A 16,529-nucleotide genomic window follows, 5' to 3' on the forward strand; every position below is an offset into this window, starting at 1 on the left:
TCCCCTTCTTGTGCCTGGCCTCCTGGCACCACTTCTTTCTGGGCAGCAAGCGTTCAGCACCCACGAGAAGGTCTCTGTGGAGAAGAAACTGCTGCTACGTCCCTGGGGTGTGGCTGGCTGGTCCCTTGGAGTTGTTTTGTTGTGGCTGTAGCACTGGGCAGGTAGTTAACCAGGCTGGACGCTGGAGGCTTTGCTGCCTTCTCTGCCTGTGCTCCTCTTGCCTGCTTCAGCTTCCGAACATGCCCCAGGAGAGGTTTTGTTGGTCCCAGGAGCTGGCTGCTGAGCCCACCTTGCAATAATAGCCCAGGACCTGGTCCAGCTCCTGTGCTGCTCCTCGGGCTGGGAAGGGGCACAGTGAGGCTGGAGGGTGGTCACCCTCTTCTTGCTTGTAGCTGCCATGGGTCACCCTGGGCAGGGAGTCACAGGCCCAGGGGACATGAGGCTGTGGTGGAGGAAGGCCCAAAGCCCCTCTGCCTGCAGCTCCCTGCCTGGTGGACACAGACTCCACCTTGCTTGGGCTCTGCTCCCACCGCTGCTCCAGCACAGCCACCCCAGTGGGCCAGGGACACCATGGGTGGGGAGGAGCTGTGGCCCAGCAAGACCTGCGTCTCTGCTGTCCCCTGGGCTGTGGCACCGCACTGATTGCCTGCTCCTGGGGTGCTTTGGGGTGTCCCTGCTGCTGCCTGGGGAGCTCGGGGGGTGCCTGATGTCCTCCAGGCTGGTGGGTAGGTGAGCTGGACCCTGATCCTGGCTGAACCTCCTGCACCCAAGCGTGCTGCACTGCCTGCCGATGGGTGCTGGGATGACCTTTGAGCCCCCCTTTGGAGTCTCCCCGTGCATCTTGTAACACCTGCTGTGTGCAGAGGCTGCAGCCGGGAGCACACTCCACTGTTTCAGCAGGAAGGGGACAGGAGCCTGTGCTGGGGTGAGCACAGCCACTGCAGGTGAGGTAGCATGGGCTGGGAAACCTGCTGGCGTGGCTGCTGCGACCCTGGGGAAAGGTGAGGGCAGGGGAACAGGCAGGGGCCTGCCCCCTCCTTCCCCAGGGCAGATGGTCAGTAGGTGTGTGTCCACCCACAGCAGCCCGTAGCAGAGCAGAGTGGGGCTGGGCAGCTGCCTGCACCCTGCCTTGCTGCCCCTGCCCCCTTGGCTCTACTCAGAGGTGGGAGAGGGAGGGCAGGACCCTTCCTTTGTGTGAGCCCCAGCCTGTCACCGGGCATGGATCAAGCCCTGTGTTGCCATTCTCACCTTATTGCCTTAGGAGGAAAACAAAAAGCTTATCAGAGCCTGAGAGCCCTGCTCGCACCCGCACAGCTCTGCACCGCCAGGGCCGAGGGAGGCTCCCAGCCCTGCAGAGGCTGGGAAGGGCCTGGAACGGGGGAGGAGAATCTCCTCCTCCCATTCAGCACTTGGGAATTAAGTATATTCTATGAGGTGGGAGCAGGGAAGCTTGGTCTGAGCTGATGTGTCTTTGCTCTTGGGGTGCTGGACGCCTGCAGCAGGGCCATGTGGCTCTGGCCAAGTGGTGCCTGGGGTGCCTGTGGAGGTGCTGGCTCAGCTGGGGGGCCTGGGCTGTTACAGGGAGTGGGTGCTGGTCCCCCTGCCCAGGCAGGTGCCTGGATGGTGGGTGGGAGAGTCAGTGCTGCGAGCAAAGCTGAGGCTGAGCCCCTGCAGCCTGTGGAGGGGCTGTGCTGCCGTTGGGAGAGGGGCACCCTGGGCCATGGCACAGCAGGTGAGCCCCTGCGACAGCAGCTCATAGTTGCCACGGTCTTTCCCTTCCCTCACCCGTGGCTGAGGGGAGGCAGATCTGGTGCTCACACACGCTGTCTGCTCCTTTTTCAGTTTTCAGCAGTTCTGGCGCTCACAGTGGGAATTGTGCGTGTCCCTCACAGCAGCCTGTGCGCTGCAGGCAGGGCTGTGGTACCTTCCCGGACACAGCTCTACCAGCCCAGCTGGCACACAGATGGACACTCGGCACAAGCCACTACTGGATTTAATTTTTTTTTTTCCCTTTTGACCACAGCTATGGGAGAACACCCATCCCAGCCTGGCATTGTGAAGTAAGTTTTTTTTTCCCTTGAGGATGTAGTATGGTCAAAACCACTAATAAAAGCCATTTGAATAGTGCTGTTGTATCATCTCTGGGGTGCTGGGGCTCCAGCACTGCATGGAGTGGAACAGGTGCAGGGGCAGCTGACCACCACCTTGGGCTGGCGTGTTACTTCAGTGCTGTGTGCTTTCCCCAGCTGCTGCCTCGGGGGTTCTGCCCAGCACCAGCACTGTGAGCTTCCAGTCAAGGGGGGCTGGAGCAGGCAGGGAAGGAGCTCCCGGACCTGGCTGCAGGAGGGTCACACATACAGGGGCCACAAGGCTGTTTGCTGGGAGTGGGCACAGCACTGCTGGGCCAGCAGAGGGGAGCTGCAGAACAACTGGAAAAGCAAATCCAACATGTTACACTCGTGTTCCTGGGAGGTGGATAAAGCAGCTGCTGAGCTACTCTACGACAGGCTGGGTTTTAGCTGTTGTTAGGAGCCAGGTGCCTGGGCTGACCCTGGCATCCCTGTCCTGCCTGTCCAGAGCTGCAGCTGAGAGACTAAACCCATGCCAGGAGCAGCAGCATGGCTGTCCCTACATGTGTGTCTCCAGAAAAGAGAAATAGAAGGGGGGGCCTGTCCCTTCCAGGGAGCAGATGCTGCTGCAGCACAGGAATTCCAATGGGCAGCACAGGGCTGGACACTGCTTGCTCCCTGCTCCATGTCTTAGTGCTTTGAAAAACCCAGAAAGCAAGGAGGGACACATTGAAGCCAGGATGCTCCAGGCCTGGGCCCATCTTGGAGCCTGTAGCACTCAGCCTTGACAGGAAAGAGCTTTCCAGAGGCTGCCATGTACAGCTGCTCCCCTTCTGTCCTGTCTTCTTCCCCAAGGGCAAAAAAGATTGGGGTGATTTGGGCATCTCTCCTGTTGGTTTACACCTTTCTGCCCACACAAGTTGGTCAGCTACTCCCACTGCACCCCAGCAGTGTAGGCACAGCAGTGTGTCACTCCTGGCCTCAGTGCTGCTTCAGTAGAACAGCACTCAGAAAAACAAGCTTGCAGTGCCAGGATGCTTTAGCAGAATATTTATTTAATACCATAGTGAAGAGCAAAACTCAGTACAAACATAAACCCTCAGTGCCTTGCTCACTACTACACCGAGCCAAGGGAGAAGAGATTTCACAATCTTGGGAGAGGAGGGAGGAAGGCAGAGGCTGCTCCTTTGCTGTGTGACTAGACAGAGCGCTGGGGAGGGATCCTGTGTGCACACACATAAAGGACTCCCTTGTTTATGGAACGCCTGTGATGACAGAAAACCTGAGTACAGGAGTTTTGGATAAAGCCATGGGCACCCGCTGGGTCACAGCAGAAAGAGGGCACAAGCCCTCCTGCCAAGGGCCACAGGAGCTGTTAAAGCCATCAGTGCATATCAGACAGTATCTGCTGCCTCCATTAAGTCTATTTGCAACCCAAGGCTGTGAGTGGCAGAGACAACTGCCACTGGTGCTCCCGGGGGAGTCCCAAAACGCCTCCCCCAGCCCCTGCCTGGGATGAAGCTCCCTTCCAGACACAGCCCAGAACCCAGCTCCTAGGAACAACTGCAGCTCCTGGGATCCAGCCATCCGGACCAAATCAAGATTAGGAGCTTAATTTTAGACTCTTACATTTGGGTACCTGCTGCAGGGAGAAAAGCTTCAGGGACAGATACGGAGTAAGCACCATCAAGTTTTGTAACTGCTTCAAGTGAGCCAGCTCCCTTGTCAGAGGGGTCCTGGGGAGGAGCTGATCACTGAACCCAGGGCCAGTCAGCCCAGGTGGGGGAAGCTTATTCAACTGTCATGTCAAGCAGAGGGTGGCTGCACTCCCCCAGGCACCGGCAGGTGAACACCTGCAGCCACCCATGGGTGCCTACACCTATTCAAGGAGAACATACCCAGAGAACCGAAAGTGCCATGATTTGAGTAGCATGGGAGGGAGGTGACCACAAGACCCACCAGCCATCCTTACAGCTGCCACCTTGAGAGGGGACAGCAGATCCCCTAGAATAAATACGTGACCAATGCCACAGCTTAAGTGCTACTTAGCAGAGGAAGACAGGGGCAAAGCCAGCACCATGTTACCACCAGCCCTCCCCCCTCTCAAGTTTGGAAACCAGCGATATCAACACATAGTTGCTAACAGAAGGCATCGACAGGGCACTGGCTGCATCCCTGGGGGCCACACAGGACACCAGCCAGGCCCACCCCAGCCCTGCCTCCCCCACTGCCCTCTCACTGCCCTTCAGTCCCTGCTGCCCTCCGGGGCCAAAGCGCCACATGGGAGGAGGCACTCAGCATCACCCAGTTGCCTGTGGAGGTTTGGGACAAACAAACATTAATAAAACTACTATATTAAAAGAGTCCTGCAGTAAGGCAGCACAGCACTGTACTGCGGCTTCTGCCAAGTGGTCTGCAGCCAGTAGCTCTTGGCAGGGTCAGCCACGTCCCAGGCTACAGAGTACAAACGCTGGAGATGTGCTTCAGTCTGTTCTCAGGGACCAAAGCTCGCCCAGAGAGAGTTGTGACCAAGTAGCAGCATTGGTGAGAAGCTGTGGGGAGCCCACCCTGCAGTGACCAGCTCGGGCTGCTGCCCGCCAGGCCCAGGAACTAGCCCTCGGCTCTTACATTCTGTCTTTGAAGCAGATGCCCCAAGGAGGAAGCAATTCCCACTACTGGGGTCCCTCCTGACTCAGCAGATGGGATTTATGTGCCCAGAGCTCGTCTCTGTTGTGCAGGGCTCCAAGCTCTGCAAGCTCCAGAGGTGGCTGCAGTGAGGAAGCTGCAGGAGCAGGTGTGCCTGGGCTCAGCTATTCTGGTTCATGAGCCAGGAGAAGAGCAGCTTCCTGGGCCTGGGCTTCCTGGCCTGCTGGACGCGCAGTGCGCGAGGGGAGCGCCACACCTTGATGGTGGTGTCGTCGCTGGCTGTCAGGAGCAGCTCCTGCTCCACCGGGCTGAACGCCACTGAGTTCACCACGTTGTCGTGCTGCAGTTTGGCCAAGCAGATGTTATAGTGCCGGTCCCAGATGTAGCCATGGCGATCCTCTGCCCCACTGCAGTGGACAGGACACAGTAAGGATGTCACCCCCACTGCCCAGGAAGCTCCTTCCCTCTGTGCAGAGCAGGCAGAGAGTGCCCCAGCCTCCATCTGCAGCCCCATCACCCACGAGCTTCAAGCCGAGCAGGCCAGCTCTCTCTGGGACTCAGAGGCTGTTTGAAGAGCCCCTCAACTCACCCCTCAGCACCTGCTGCCTGCAGCCCCTAAGAATGGCATTTGCCACCCACCACCAAACACGCCACAGCCCAAAATTTCCTCTTTCCTCACTGATTTCATAAGGTTTTACCAGCACCCTCTGATTCAGCCCCTCTGCTCTTTACAAACCTCCCATTTCCTGCTCTGCTCACAACAAATAGGAGTTTCCAGCATGTGGACCAGCCCTGCTTGCACAAGCTGTCCAGCAGTGATGGCCCCAAGGCCCTCCTGGATGTGAGGCCAGGGATCCTGCCCACCCTTATTGCCACACACCTTGCTACGAAGTCCCTGCTGACGTCCAGGAAGATGAAGAAGCACTCCTCGTTGGGTGTGTAGGCCCGATGCGCACGGAGGGCTCTTTTCACCTCCTTCATTGTCTTCAGGTCGAACACGTGCAGATCGATCTCCTCGGCAATGGGGGGCGGCTGCATCGGGTCGGAGATGACGCAGTCCCGAGGCCAGGCACGGCTGTTGACGTACAGGTACCTTGAGGAAGGGAGTAGAGGGGTTACCCTGCACCTTGACACACACGACAAAGCTCACGGAGCCCCAGCTGTAAATGCACAGCACGGTCAGGCAGGGCAGGGACCAAACAAGCCTGCAGCTCAGCTTACTAAAATCCAGGCTGAAACATGGGAACATGTTGCTGAAACACTTCTTGCCATGTTTGTAAAGGAAAGGGCCACCACAGTTGGGAAGGTGGGCTAGGTCAATCTTCTTTAATCCCATTAAAACCAACTAAGGATGGTGGTGTATTGTGATCAGCAGGTCGAGGGAGGGCATTCTCCACCTCTACCCTGGTCTTGTAAAACCCCCCTGCAGTGTGTCCAGCTCTGGGGACACGGACCTGGTTGAACAGGGCCAGAGGAGGCCACGAAGATGATTAGGGGACTGGAGCACCCCCCTGTGAGGACAGGCTGAGGGGGGCTTCAGCTGGAGAAGGCTATAGGGAGACTTCAGAGTGGCCTCCCAGGACTTAAAGGGGCTACAGGAAAGGGGGGAGGGACTTTTTACAAGGGCATGTAGTGATAGGATGAGGGGTAATGGCTTTAAACTGACAGAGGGCAGACTGAGGTTAGATAGAAGGAAGAAATTCTCCCCTGTGAGGGTGGTGAGGCCCTGGCACAGGTTGCCCAGCGAAGCTGTGGCTGCCCCCTCCCTGGAAGGGTTCGAGGCCAGGTTGGACCGGGCTTTGGGCAACCTGGGCTGGTGGAAGGTGTCCCTGCCCATGGCAAGGGGGTGGGACTGGATGATCTTTAAGATCCCTTCCAACCCAAACCATCCTGTGACTCTATGATTGATCTGCCTCAGGAACAAGACACACTGGTGTGGGCAGCTCCTTTCCTGACCCCATCCTGGGCTCAGCAGTGCAGAGGACACAAAGCATTCCTGCCAAGATCTGGGGAAATGATCAGGTGGTAACACATGCCATCAGCGTGTCTTAGGACATAGTGGGATGTGAATGAGCAGAGCAGCCTATGCAGGCACCCTGCTACATCCACTACAGTCATTTCTTCTCCTCTTCGCCCCACAGAGCCCCTAAGCAGCTATCACCCACCCTCTGAAGCCAGCACTGCCACCCTGCCATGTTCACCTGTGGTCAGGGGAGAGGCCCATGCCAATGATGTGCCCATGGATGTCGATGACATGATCCAGTGAGTCAAAGAACTCATCAGAACGCCTCTCCTCCCCAAGCACTGGCCCAGCAGTCGTCATCTGATGGGGCAGGATCCTTTTAATACCTTTGGGACAGAAAGCAGAATCAGGCGGTTCTGCAGGCTGCTGCCAGCAGACAGGAGGGCTGGTGGAAGTCCCCAGGCTTCAAGAAAGGGCTTCCTTTAGTGCTGCTAATAAGGAAGAACTGGCTTGCCCGCAGCTGAGGACCTGGACAGGGCTGTGGTCCCTGCCAGGCTCCTTCAATCTCTCTCGAGCAGTGCTTTTGGCCAGGACACTGCCCACAACCGCACTGGTACATTCAACCCCAGGCAGGAAGATGCCCAGTGCCTGGCTGCCAACCCAGCTCACTCCAAGCCCAGGCCGCAGCATGCTCTGAAGCAAAAGGAAGCTGCGCTGGCCCAGGAGACACTCTGGGTGCAGAAAGTTTTTTCTCTTAAATGAATCCTTGGGCTGAGCCCATTTCCTGCAATAGCCAGCCTGGAGAAGGCCCAGCAGATATGCTGGCTGTGGCAGGGTTTTCCCCCACCACTGGCAAGCATAGGTGGGGGTCAGCCCCAGAAAGCTCCAGGAACAGGGGTTTAAACCCAGACTAGGTTCAAGTGCTTTATAGCTTTTAAACTTCCTAAGGGAGACACATGCTATGGGTCAAGCCCTGTCCCCTTCCAGCTCTAGACAGAGGTCCCAAACACAAACCATCCACAGCAGCTTCCTGGAAGACTACTGTGAGCCTCAGCAGCTCTTGGGCACACATGGACTTAATCCTCAGCAGGTCCAAAAGGAGCTGGAAGATGGCCCATCCCATCGCCTCTCTGAGGGAATCGCTGCCAAACACCCTTGATTTTAACCCTCTACTGGAGAGCAACAAGGTGACACCACACTGCACCTCAAGTCTGAGGCCCTTCACAACATCACTGAACCTGGGCAGCTCAGGACCCCACTCTTCCACCCACTGTCACTCTCACCAGCACACTTTGCCCCCTTCCTGCAGCACTAAGCTCTCAGCGACGTGGCACGCACTCCAGTGGAACAAGTGGCTCTGCACATGACTCAAACCCGACACTGGCACAAGGGAGACAGGAGCTCAAAGGAAACTCCTGCAGAAGTGCTTGCATGCTGCAGATCAGGCAAGATAGTGCTGATGCCCAGCAGCTGGGAGCGCAGCTCCCACCAGCAGCCAGGTGAGAGACGAGGACAAGAGCAAGCTCTTTCAAGTACCAGCTCCTTGGGGGCAGACAGCAGATGCACAAAGGCCGGTTCAACACACAAATCAATGGGCAAACATAATATTTTACAGTGACTCATGGCTGGGAGAGGAGCCGAGCCAGGGTCTGTCCCTCCAAACAGCCAGTCTGTGCTGCGGGCACTGGCCACCAGCCAGGGAGTCACTGGAGTTCAAAAGCACCAAAACCCACGGCCCTGGGAGGCTGCACTGGCAGCCAGTGGAGTCCAAGGGCAGGGGCTGCCTCTGTGCCACGCTTCACCTTCACACGCTGCAGGCCCCAGCCTGCGAGGCAGAGTTTGCTCAGCCTGGCAGATCAAAATGCAGGGCTGAGGCAGGGCTGCCCCTGCCGCCAGGTGCCCAGAGACAGGCCACAGCCCACCACGTCTGTCCACAGACCCAGCTGTGGGCAGCAGCGCTATGCTCAGTCCAGGTCACATTCCTAACCAGGGTGGGCAAAGACCAAGTGACTCTTCTCCAAGTTGCCTACAGCTTTGGAAACTGCCTTTCCCTGCCTTACTGGGCTGTACTGGTGCAGGACTAAGTAACAGAAGGTTAGAAGAGCCTGAAGCAGAAAAGCAAGGCTGTAATTGTGCAAGCAGCAAAAGAAACTGAAATCATCTGGCTTTACAGAAGAGTCTTCTCACCTGGAAGCAGCTCTCCTTCCCACATCACATTTCTACTGTTCTGTCTGGTCCTTTCCATCGGACTTCTGTGCTAGCTTTAGGGGCTTTTGGAGAAGCAGCCAGACTACCTGCATCTGCTCATCACTGCACTGATTTCCTATGAATTCAGACTCTGCCACTCCCAGTGCCTCAGCAAGAGAGCCCCAGCTGAGCAAGGGAAGTCCTAACCCAGAAAAAGGTCACCGGCAGGGCCGTTGCCTGGCTTGTGCTGCAACTACAGTCCCTTGTACCCCACCGAGCAAGAAGGCTGAGTACCAGCAAGCTGCCTGGCATCTGTTTGCCATGGAAACACCCACTGGGGCAGCTAAGCCTCTTCAGTACCAAAACAGGGGTGCCCAAGTGTCTCCTAAGGCTGAAAGGCCACACGATGCAGGGTGATCACACAATGGGCAGTGGGGAAGGCAGGCAAGGCACAGGGGCGAGCAGGGCTCCATCTCCCAGAGCTCAGGGGACACTGTGCAAGCAACACATATGTGAACTCCAAACTGCTCAAACTAGTCTTGGCCTGATGACCCCACAGGAGAACAGCACTGAGGCCCTTCCACACACCCTGATCAGGGCAATCACTGCCCTTCACATCCACCTGTTGGTGTGCAACTCATGGCTGATGTCCTTAAGTCAGGAGCTCCTTCTTGATCTTCTGCTCAGCCCTTGCCACAACTTTCTTGTCTGGCCACATGTCAAACCTGGTAGCAACAAAATAACCCTCAGGCAAGTGCTTGTGGTGTGGGGGCATCTCAAAACCTTCCCGTATCAAGAATCCAGCAGCCTGTGCAAAACAGCAACTCACCACAAATAGGCAGCAAATAAAACAGGTCTTTTCCAGATTCAAATTCAGAGAGTAGCTGCAGCCCACACCCCCAGGGAGGCTGGCGTGCCCTGGGCTCAGACCACAGCCTTACCTATCTGGTGTGGGGAGTAGGTGAGGCATCCTGTGGTAAAGATTAAGTATTTTGTCTTGCTGTTGCTGTCTGTGGAGAGCAGGTTCAGCTCAGGCAGTTTAGTTCTGTTGCGCACGAACAGCTCAGCCACCTTTGTCTCCAACTCTGTCTCAGTCATGGCAGGCCTCACACGGCCCTCCATGATATCATCAAAGAACTGCTGCAGCCCATCCTCTGCTGTCACACCCCCGTCATCTGGCAATTCCTGTACTGCTGGCTCTGAAGTCTGCTTGGGCTTGGCCTCCTCTTCCTCGCTGTCACTGCCAAGATCAAAGACTGGGCAGGTGGAGGAAGCAGCTAGCTGCTCCTCGTAGTCCAGGAGCAGGTCCGGGGAATCGTAGCGGCTGCAGTCAGCCACCATCACTGTCCGGATAGTGCTGGCATTCAGGTTCTGGATTTTGAACAGTCTCTTCACTACATTCACATTCTCTGACTCTATTCCCTGCAAGCAGAAGGGAGAAGTAAACAGGAGCCACCTCACCAGAAAGTCAGTCCTACAGCTCAAGCTAAGAGCTGTCTGCCCAGACCTTGAGCCCCCCCAGCAGACACCAGCCACACACCGAACTCTCTCTGCACTGCTCTATGACCATGAGAACTGGTCCAAGAGGCTGGCCAGTGTTGTTGCACTCCTTCCTATCTTGGAGGTGGGTATAGAGACAAAAAGCTTCTGCAGGCAAATGACAGCAGAGTTTGGAAACAAGAGGCTGGGCAGCCTTGCTGCCACCCCCCCTGCCTGAGGTCACTGGCTGGTGCTGCTCAGTGCTTTACAAGAATTTCAGGAACAGACCTCTACCATAAACACTGGTGCAGCATGAAGTGCCATCCCCTGGCCTACAGGCAGCAGAGGCAGAGGACCTCCACACTCCTGGAGCTCCCCTGTACCCCGCAGCAGGACCAGCCTGGTTATCTGCTCCCAGATAACAAGCAGCAGGTCTCTTCCTGCCTAACTGCTCTGGCAGTCTGTGGCTGCACTTCAACACCCCCCATCAAAGTGGGCAAGGGCCTTCCTTGCCTCTTGGAGATGGAAGAGTTAATGCTGGAGTGTCAGCACACCAGAGAGATGTGGTCAGGGGAAGGGTCTCTGCTAACACAGGATTTCACCTGGGGCCAGCATCAATCGTTCATGTAAAAAAACCACAAAGCACCAGGATCTGCACTTGTGACATTGAGACAGAGACAAAACATGTAAGAGGAACATGTCCAAGCAGCACAAGTGCCAAAGAATGAACAAGCAGCGAACAAGCAGTCTAATGCTGATCTCCAGCATCTCATCACAGCATCTGAGACAGAACCTGGCCCACAGAAATGTCAGCAAGGACAGGCAGGGCTGAGCTCAGCCTCTCAGCTGCCTCTGGCTCCTGAGACAGCGCACTGGGCTGCCAAGTGGGAGAATGGCCACTGCTTGGGTACATGCCAGACCACAGCTGTCCCAGGCCCAGCTTCATACTATCAAGGATATCAAACTCTGTGGTTCAACCACTCTCCTGTTGAGCAACACATGCTCTAGGCACTGCACTCAAGTCCTCATCCCAATTAATGGGGCAAGAGTTAATGGAATCTGAGGGTATTTAGAATATTGCAATGGGTACCACAACACCGAGTGTGGAGAAACCTCATGCAAGGGTTGCCTCAAGCTTAAGCTCCTGAGGGCAAGTCACAGAAGACAAACAGGGAGGACAGGAGGATTGGGCCAGACTTCCCCACTCACACCTCCTCTGCAGCTTTTCCTCCCCCAGAAGCCAGCAGGAAGCTTCGTTGCCTGTGGAGCTGGAACAAAGGCACCTCACCTGGAAAGCGTTGTTCAGCCACAGCACAGAACAGGAAGTTATCCGCCCGATCCGATGCAGATTGCCAGAGATCAAGTTGGTTTCATTCAGCCAGCATCCAAACACATCATAGGGTTTATTCCTCACCCTGGAAAGCAGCGTGAAGTTCTCTGGAAGGGAGGGGAAACAGGAGCATGAGGTGATGGCTCCTGGCAAGGGCCTGAAGAAACCGTGGCAGAAGACACGGGAAGGGGATTCAGGTCTCCGCGGGAGAGAAGCTGATGCAGCACCTCCAGCGCAAGCTGAGCGGACACTGCCCAACCAACATCAACCTCCAGCCACTACTGCGAAGACAGATTATTTCTCTCTTCTACAGAGACGTGTGGGGAGAGCATGCACAAGGGAAACCAAAATAAAAGGGCAGACAGAGTCAGATCAGAAGCAATCTAACCTCACAGCCTTTCCCCAAGCATGGCCCAAAGCAGACACCCCAAGGACAAGAACAAGTCAAACATGTACAGAATTTCTTCACTCCCGCCCCTGGGGCTCAGGGCCTTTCTGAGCAAGACAGATGTGCATTTAGCAGCACTCCTTGATTTTTAGTGCAGTGGGACTGTAGCACAGAGACAGTGAGAGATAATGCAGTTGGAATTAGCAAGTTTGACAGAACTGCAGCAGAAGAGGTGAAGCAGGCCCAGATGAATACGCCTCAGAGCCATGTGAGACCTCAGGGTGGGACCAGCACCACTTGAGTCAGAAATGGTGTCTTCAAGACAATAGGTAATGTGGATAACTCTTGCCTTGCCCAGACTGTCACTTAGAATAAAAGTTAAGTGAGAATAAATATAAGCCACACTGCCTTTAGGTGATGACATGGTGATGTGAGCGGAGCTAAGGCTATCCAGAATGTTTACCCTATGAAACTGTGATTGGGACTCCATGGTGCAAGGTAGGACAAGCAGAAGTCAAGGCCACTGCACACCTGAAGAGGAAGGGAAGCCCACCACCCACCATTTCACACCTCCCAGAAAGCCCCAGTGAAGGCGAGGGCGGCATTTACCCATGCTGATTACAGCAATCTCTCCTGATGAGGAGTTGTGAGGCCCCACAAAGACACCTGACACCAGGAGGAGGGAGTCATCGGAGTTGAACTGGGAGAACTGTGTGTAGCTCCAGTTGTAGGGCCTCATGTTGGAGCTGTGCTGCAGGGAGATTTCCAACTCATTGCTCCAGATCTATAGGCAGAGGGACAAACAGTCAGGAAACTGTTGAGAAGCCTGAGAGCAGCTCCACTTTATCCACACTCACCAGGACAAAAAAAAAAAAAAAAAAAAAAAAAAAAAAAAAAAAAAAAAAAAAAAAAAAAAAAATCTAAGACCTTATTTAACTGCTTCCCAGACCTGATTTCCCTGTCAATTCTCTTCATAGAAAATGGCCAATGGCTTTGGAGAGTGGCTAAATGTAGGACTGCTTCTCCATCAGTCAGTGGAGAAGGTGTTCAAGCAGTGAATGATAATGTCACAGCTAGATTTTTCACCATGTTCAGAGAGGCTTCTCCCAAGACAACAGTGGTTACTCATGAAAGACACCTTCTGCAGTGGATCATTACCTCCACACTCTTTGTTAGACCCACAGCACAACAGGGGACTGATTTGCACCTAGAAAGCAGCCAGAGCCAGGCAGGCACCTCTGCCACCTTCACACAGGGCTGGAGCTGGAATCCACAGCCCTCAAGGCGACAACTCCAAGAGTCATTAGTTCTGTGGCTTTGAGAACAACTCAGCATCTGCAGGAACCGGCCTAAGTCCAGGGACACCCGATCAAACCTCTGCTCTCCACAGACTTCCTAAAGGCTGCTCTCACAGCTAAGCTCCACTAAACCAAAGCTGGAAGGTTTGTTCAGGGGAGGCTGCTACTTTACCTTGACAGTGCAGTCTTTGGAGCACGATGCAAACAAACAGCCAGAGTGTGAGAAGCTGAGGTGCAAAACCTGGTCATTGTGCTCCTTCAGGGCCTGCACTTCCACACAAGGGATGGTGTCGTAGAGCCTTTGGAACTCGTCATACCAGGAGACAGCAGCTGTAACACACGAGCAGGGACATGGGACAGGAATGTAACTGGAAGAAAACAACAGCCCTGAGCTAAACACAACAGCTGCAGAATTGGTGTTTAATCAAGTGCAGTCTTGACTCCTGCTAGCAATGCCAGAAGCTCTGCTGGGGCCACCATCCCTACAGCTTCAGCTGAGTTAGCAGGGCTTAACATTTTTCTCAGTAGCTTCCCCACTCCCACACACAAAGTATCTTTTCTTCCAGTAAACACACAACTCCACACCATAGCACTACCTTTTAAACCAATACAGCCACTGCAAGAAACATCTGGGGCATAGTTGTTAGCTATCTAACAAAAACCCTGCTCGGGACAAAACAGCCATCAGAACTGCAGACGTGCTCCAGCAAAATGCAAACAAATCTATCATGTGATAGAGGGAAGTGGCTCCTCAGGGTACTGGGCTCTGCTCTGATTATCTTTATCTTGCCTAACAGAATTAAGAAGGTTCCAGAAGGGGTATAACACCAGGAAAAAACAACTCCATGAGATAAGAGGCTAGAGAAAACAAGAGACAAGAATTGGAGCTGGACACAGTGTGCCAGGAAAGAAGAGCCCTGCACTAGAAAAGCCTGAAGCACACTCACAAGAGTCACAGTGACGGCCAACAGAGACAAATAAAGAGAATTTTTAATGAAGTGCCTGTAAGGCAGCCTACAGACCGTGCAGCAGCAAATCCCAAGGAAGCAAAGAGGATTAGACATGTATATGGATAAGAGCCAATTTCCCTCGTTACGTTGAGCAGGACTGGAGCGCTTTTTGGAATTCACCGCAGCCCAGGAGGCACCTGCTCCTGCAGGCAGGGAGCAGCTTACTGCCAGGACATCCCACCACTGCTCACCAGGCTGGGGGCTTCATCCCCCTCTGAAACTCTTGGTCCTGGCCTGTCCATCTGGGAAGCAGTCTTAACAGATCCCATCAAGCCAAGCAATCCTGACATTTCCTCTTACAACGCTCACTGGATACCATTCCCCAGCCCACAGAGCTGCCCAGGGTAGGCAGGCTGGCAGGGGATTTCCCCAGACTCCGGCTTCAGCCCCTTCCTGGGTCTGTGGGCCACCCTCTGACCGTGCTGCCTCACAGCTCCAGAAGTGCAGCCTGGGAGGTGCCCAAATATATTACTTAGTTACACCAACTGCTCAATCCCAATTAGTGCTAAAGCACAGGGCTCGCAACTTACTAACTTCAGGAGGCTGGAAGAAACAAGCCTGGTCAGAGCTCCAGATAATGTCCTCCACTCCAGGGAGCTCCAGGGTCTGTGCAAGTGAAATCACACAGCCCAAGTCCTGCCATCCACATCTCACCTCTTCTCTGAGCCCTTTTCACTGCTGTTCCCCACTGCACGGAGACGGGCTCCCTCTGCTTGATCCTCAGCATTTCTTCCTGTCCTTCTGTAGCAATGGCAACTCAAGATCAAGAAACCAATCCCCTCCTCCACAGCCACTGCTGGCGGCCCCCTGCACATCCCTGGGGCGGAGGATGGAGCACAGCTCTCCCAGACCTCAGCAGCATGCTGGGATCGGGCTTTTCGGTCTCCAGGAGAGACCCACTTTGGCAGCAAGGGCTCCCATCAACAGGTCCCCAAGGTCTGTCTCAGCTGGTACAGCAGCATTGGGTTACCCTTCCAGACTGCACCAAACTGCTTCCAGCACCTGAAACTCAGCAGAGAACAGACCTGTGACCATACGACTGCTGCCACCGAGACTGCCAACAGCTCCACCCAGGGAAGGCCCTGACAGGCTCAGTTGATGCTGACTCTTAATGGGTCATCTTCCTACTGTGACGTGAGGCCAAGATCAAGTCCAACCTGCCTTCACAAAGTGGGTCAGCTACTGCCCACTGTACAATTAAATGGCTGCACAGCCACCTCCCTCTCCAGACAGCAGGCACAGGCGTTCTGCCGCCACAGCCAGGCTGCAGCTGCTGCCTATGTCTTATGGAAATAGTCTGATCAGCTAATGTGTACTTGCAGCTCTTCCTAGTCTGGATGAGAAAGGGACAGAGCCTGAAGCAGGGACTTGATGTGAGGTCCTGATCAGGAAAAGCCAGCAGTGATTATCATATAGGCTGTGATATAGCAGCATGCAGTGACTCACTGCGTCTCCCTGGAATCTCCCTTAGCAGCACCCAGACAAGCTGTGCAGTAACTACCAGAGAGCACCTGCCTAGAGAGAGCTCAGAAACCAACTTTTTGTGAAAGAAAGGAAAAGTCGAAGCATTTTCAACCTTTTGATGTCCCTTTCTGAAGGGTTCAGGCAGTTCTAGAGCCCTTCACGTGCACATCACCACCCAAGTCTGTAGACTGCTAATGTGATGTGGCTTAGTGGCTCCATTCCCTTGACACCAAAGGGCATAGGGCTGGACAGCAGAGGGGGAGAAGATTTTCCCTTCTGGGCTCACGGCAGGGAGGCTTCGGGTGCCATCACCCGGGGATCAGCCCTCTGGAGCCGTCAGAGGCCCCGGAGCTGAGCAGCCCCAGGCCCGGCGCGACTGCCCAGCTTGCTTGGCAGGTTCAGGAAGGCAGCCAGCCCTGCAACAGCCACGCCAGCCCCGTCCCCCCGCGCCAGCGCACCTGGGTGCCGGGGCACCTCCCGGGAAATACGGTAGTAGCGGTAGAAGAGCTCCTTCCAGAGGAACTCATCGCGGGCCACGGCGTGCCACTGCTGGCACACCAGCCCCACCGAGAGCACGTCTACGTGGTCCAGGTAGAGGAAGATCTCGTAGAGGACGCTGTCGGGGAGGAGGGGGCCGCCGCCCGCGTCCATCGTGTCATTCTGCCGCCGCGCCTGGAAGCAAAGGGGGGGTGAGG

At 55.2% G+C, this 16,529-nt stretch overlaps 1 protein-coding gene across 1 annotated transcript; it reads right to left on the reverse strand.

The window, feature by feature from the left end:
• Window positions 1–3,107: 3,107 nt before the first annotated feature.
• On the reverse strand, window positions 3,108–16,523 carry FBXW5 (F-box and WD repeat domain containing 5). The gene is made up of 8 exons (XM_026860163.1): window positions 16,293–16,523; window positions 13,533–13,690; window positions 12,672–12,846; window positions 11,633–11,781; window positions 9,807–10,287; window positions 6,917–7,064; window positions 5,596–5,808; window positions 3,108–5,122 (listed from the first exon to the last, which is right to left on the reverse strand). The coding sequence occupies exons 1-8, from the start codon at window positions 16,483–16,485 to the stop codon at window positions 4,876–4,878; spliced, it is 1,764 nt and encodes a 587-aa protein (XP_026715964.1). The 5' UTR covers window positions 16,486–16,523; the 3' UTR covers window positions 3,108–4,875.
• Window positions 16,524–16,529: the final 6 nt, after the last annotated feature.

This window comes from Athene cunicularia (genome assembly GCF_003259725.1).
Source record: "Athene cunicularia isolate RWA chromosome 17 unlocalized genomic scaffold, athCun1 chr17_part1, whole genome shotgun sequence".
In the NCBI taxonomy this organism is placed as follows: Eukaryota; Metazoa; Chordata; class Aves; order Strigiformes; family Strigidae; genus Athene; species Athene cunicularia.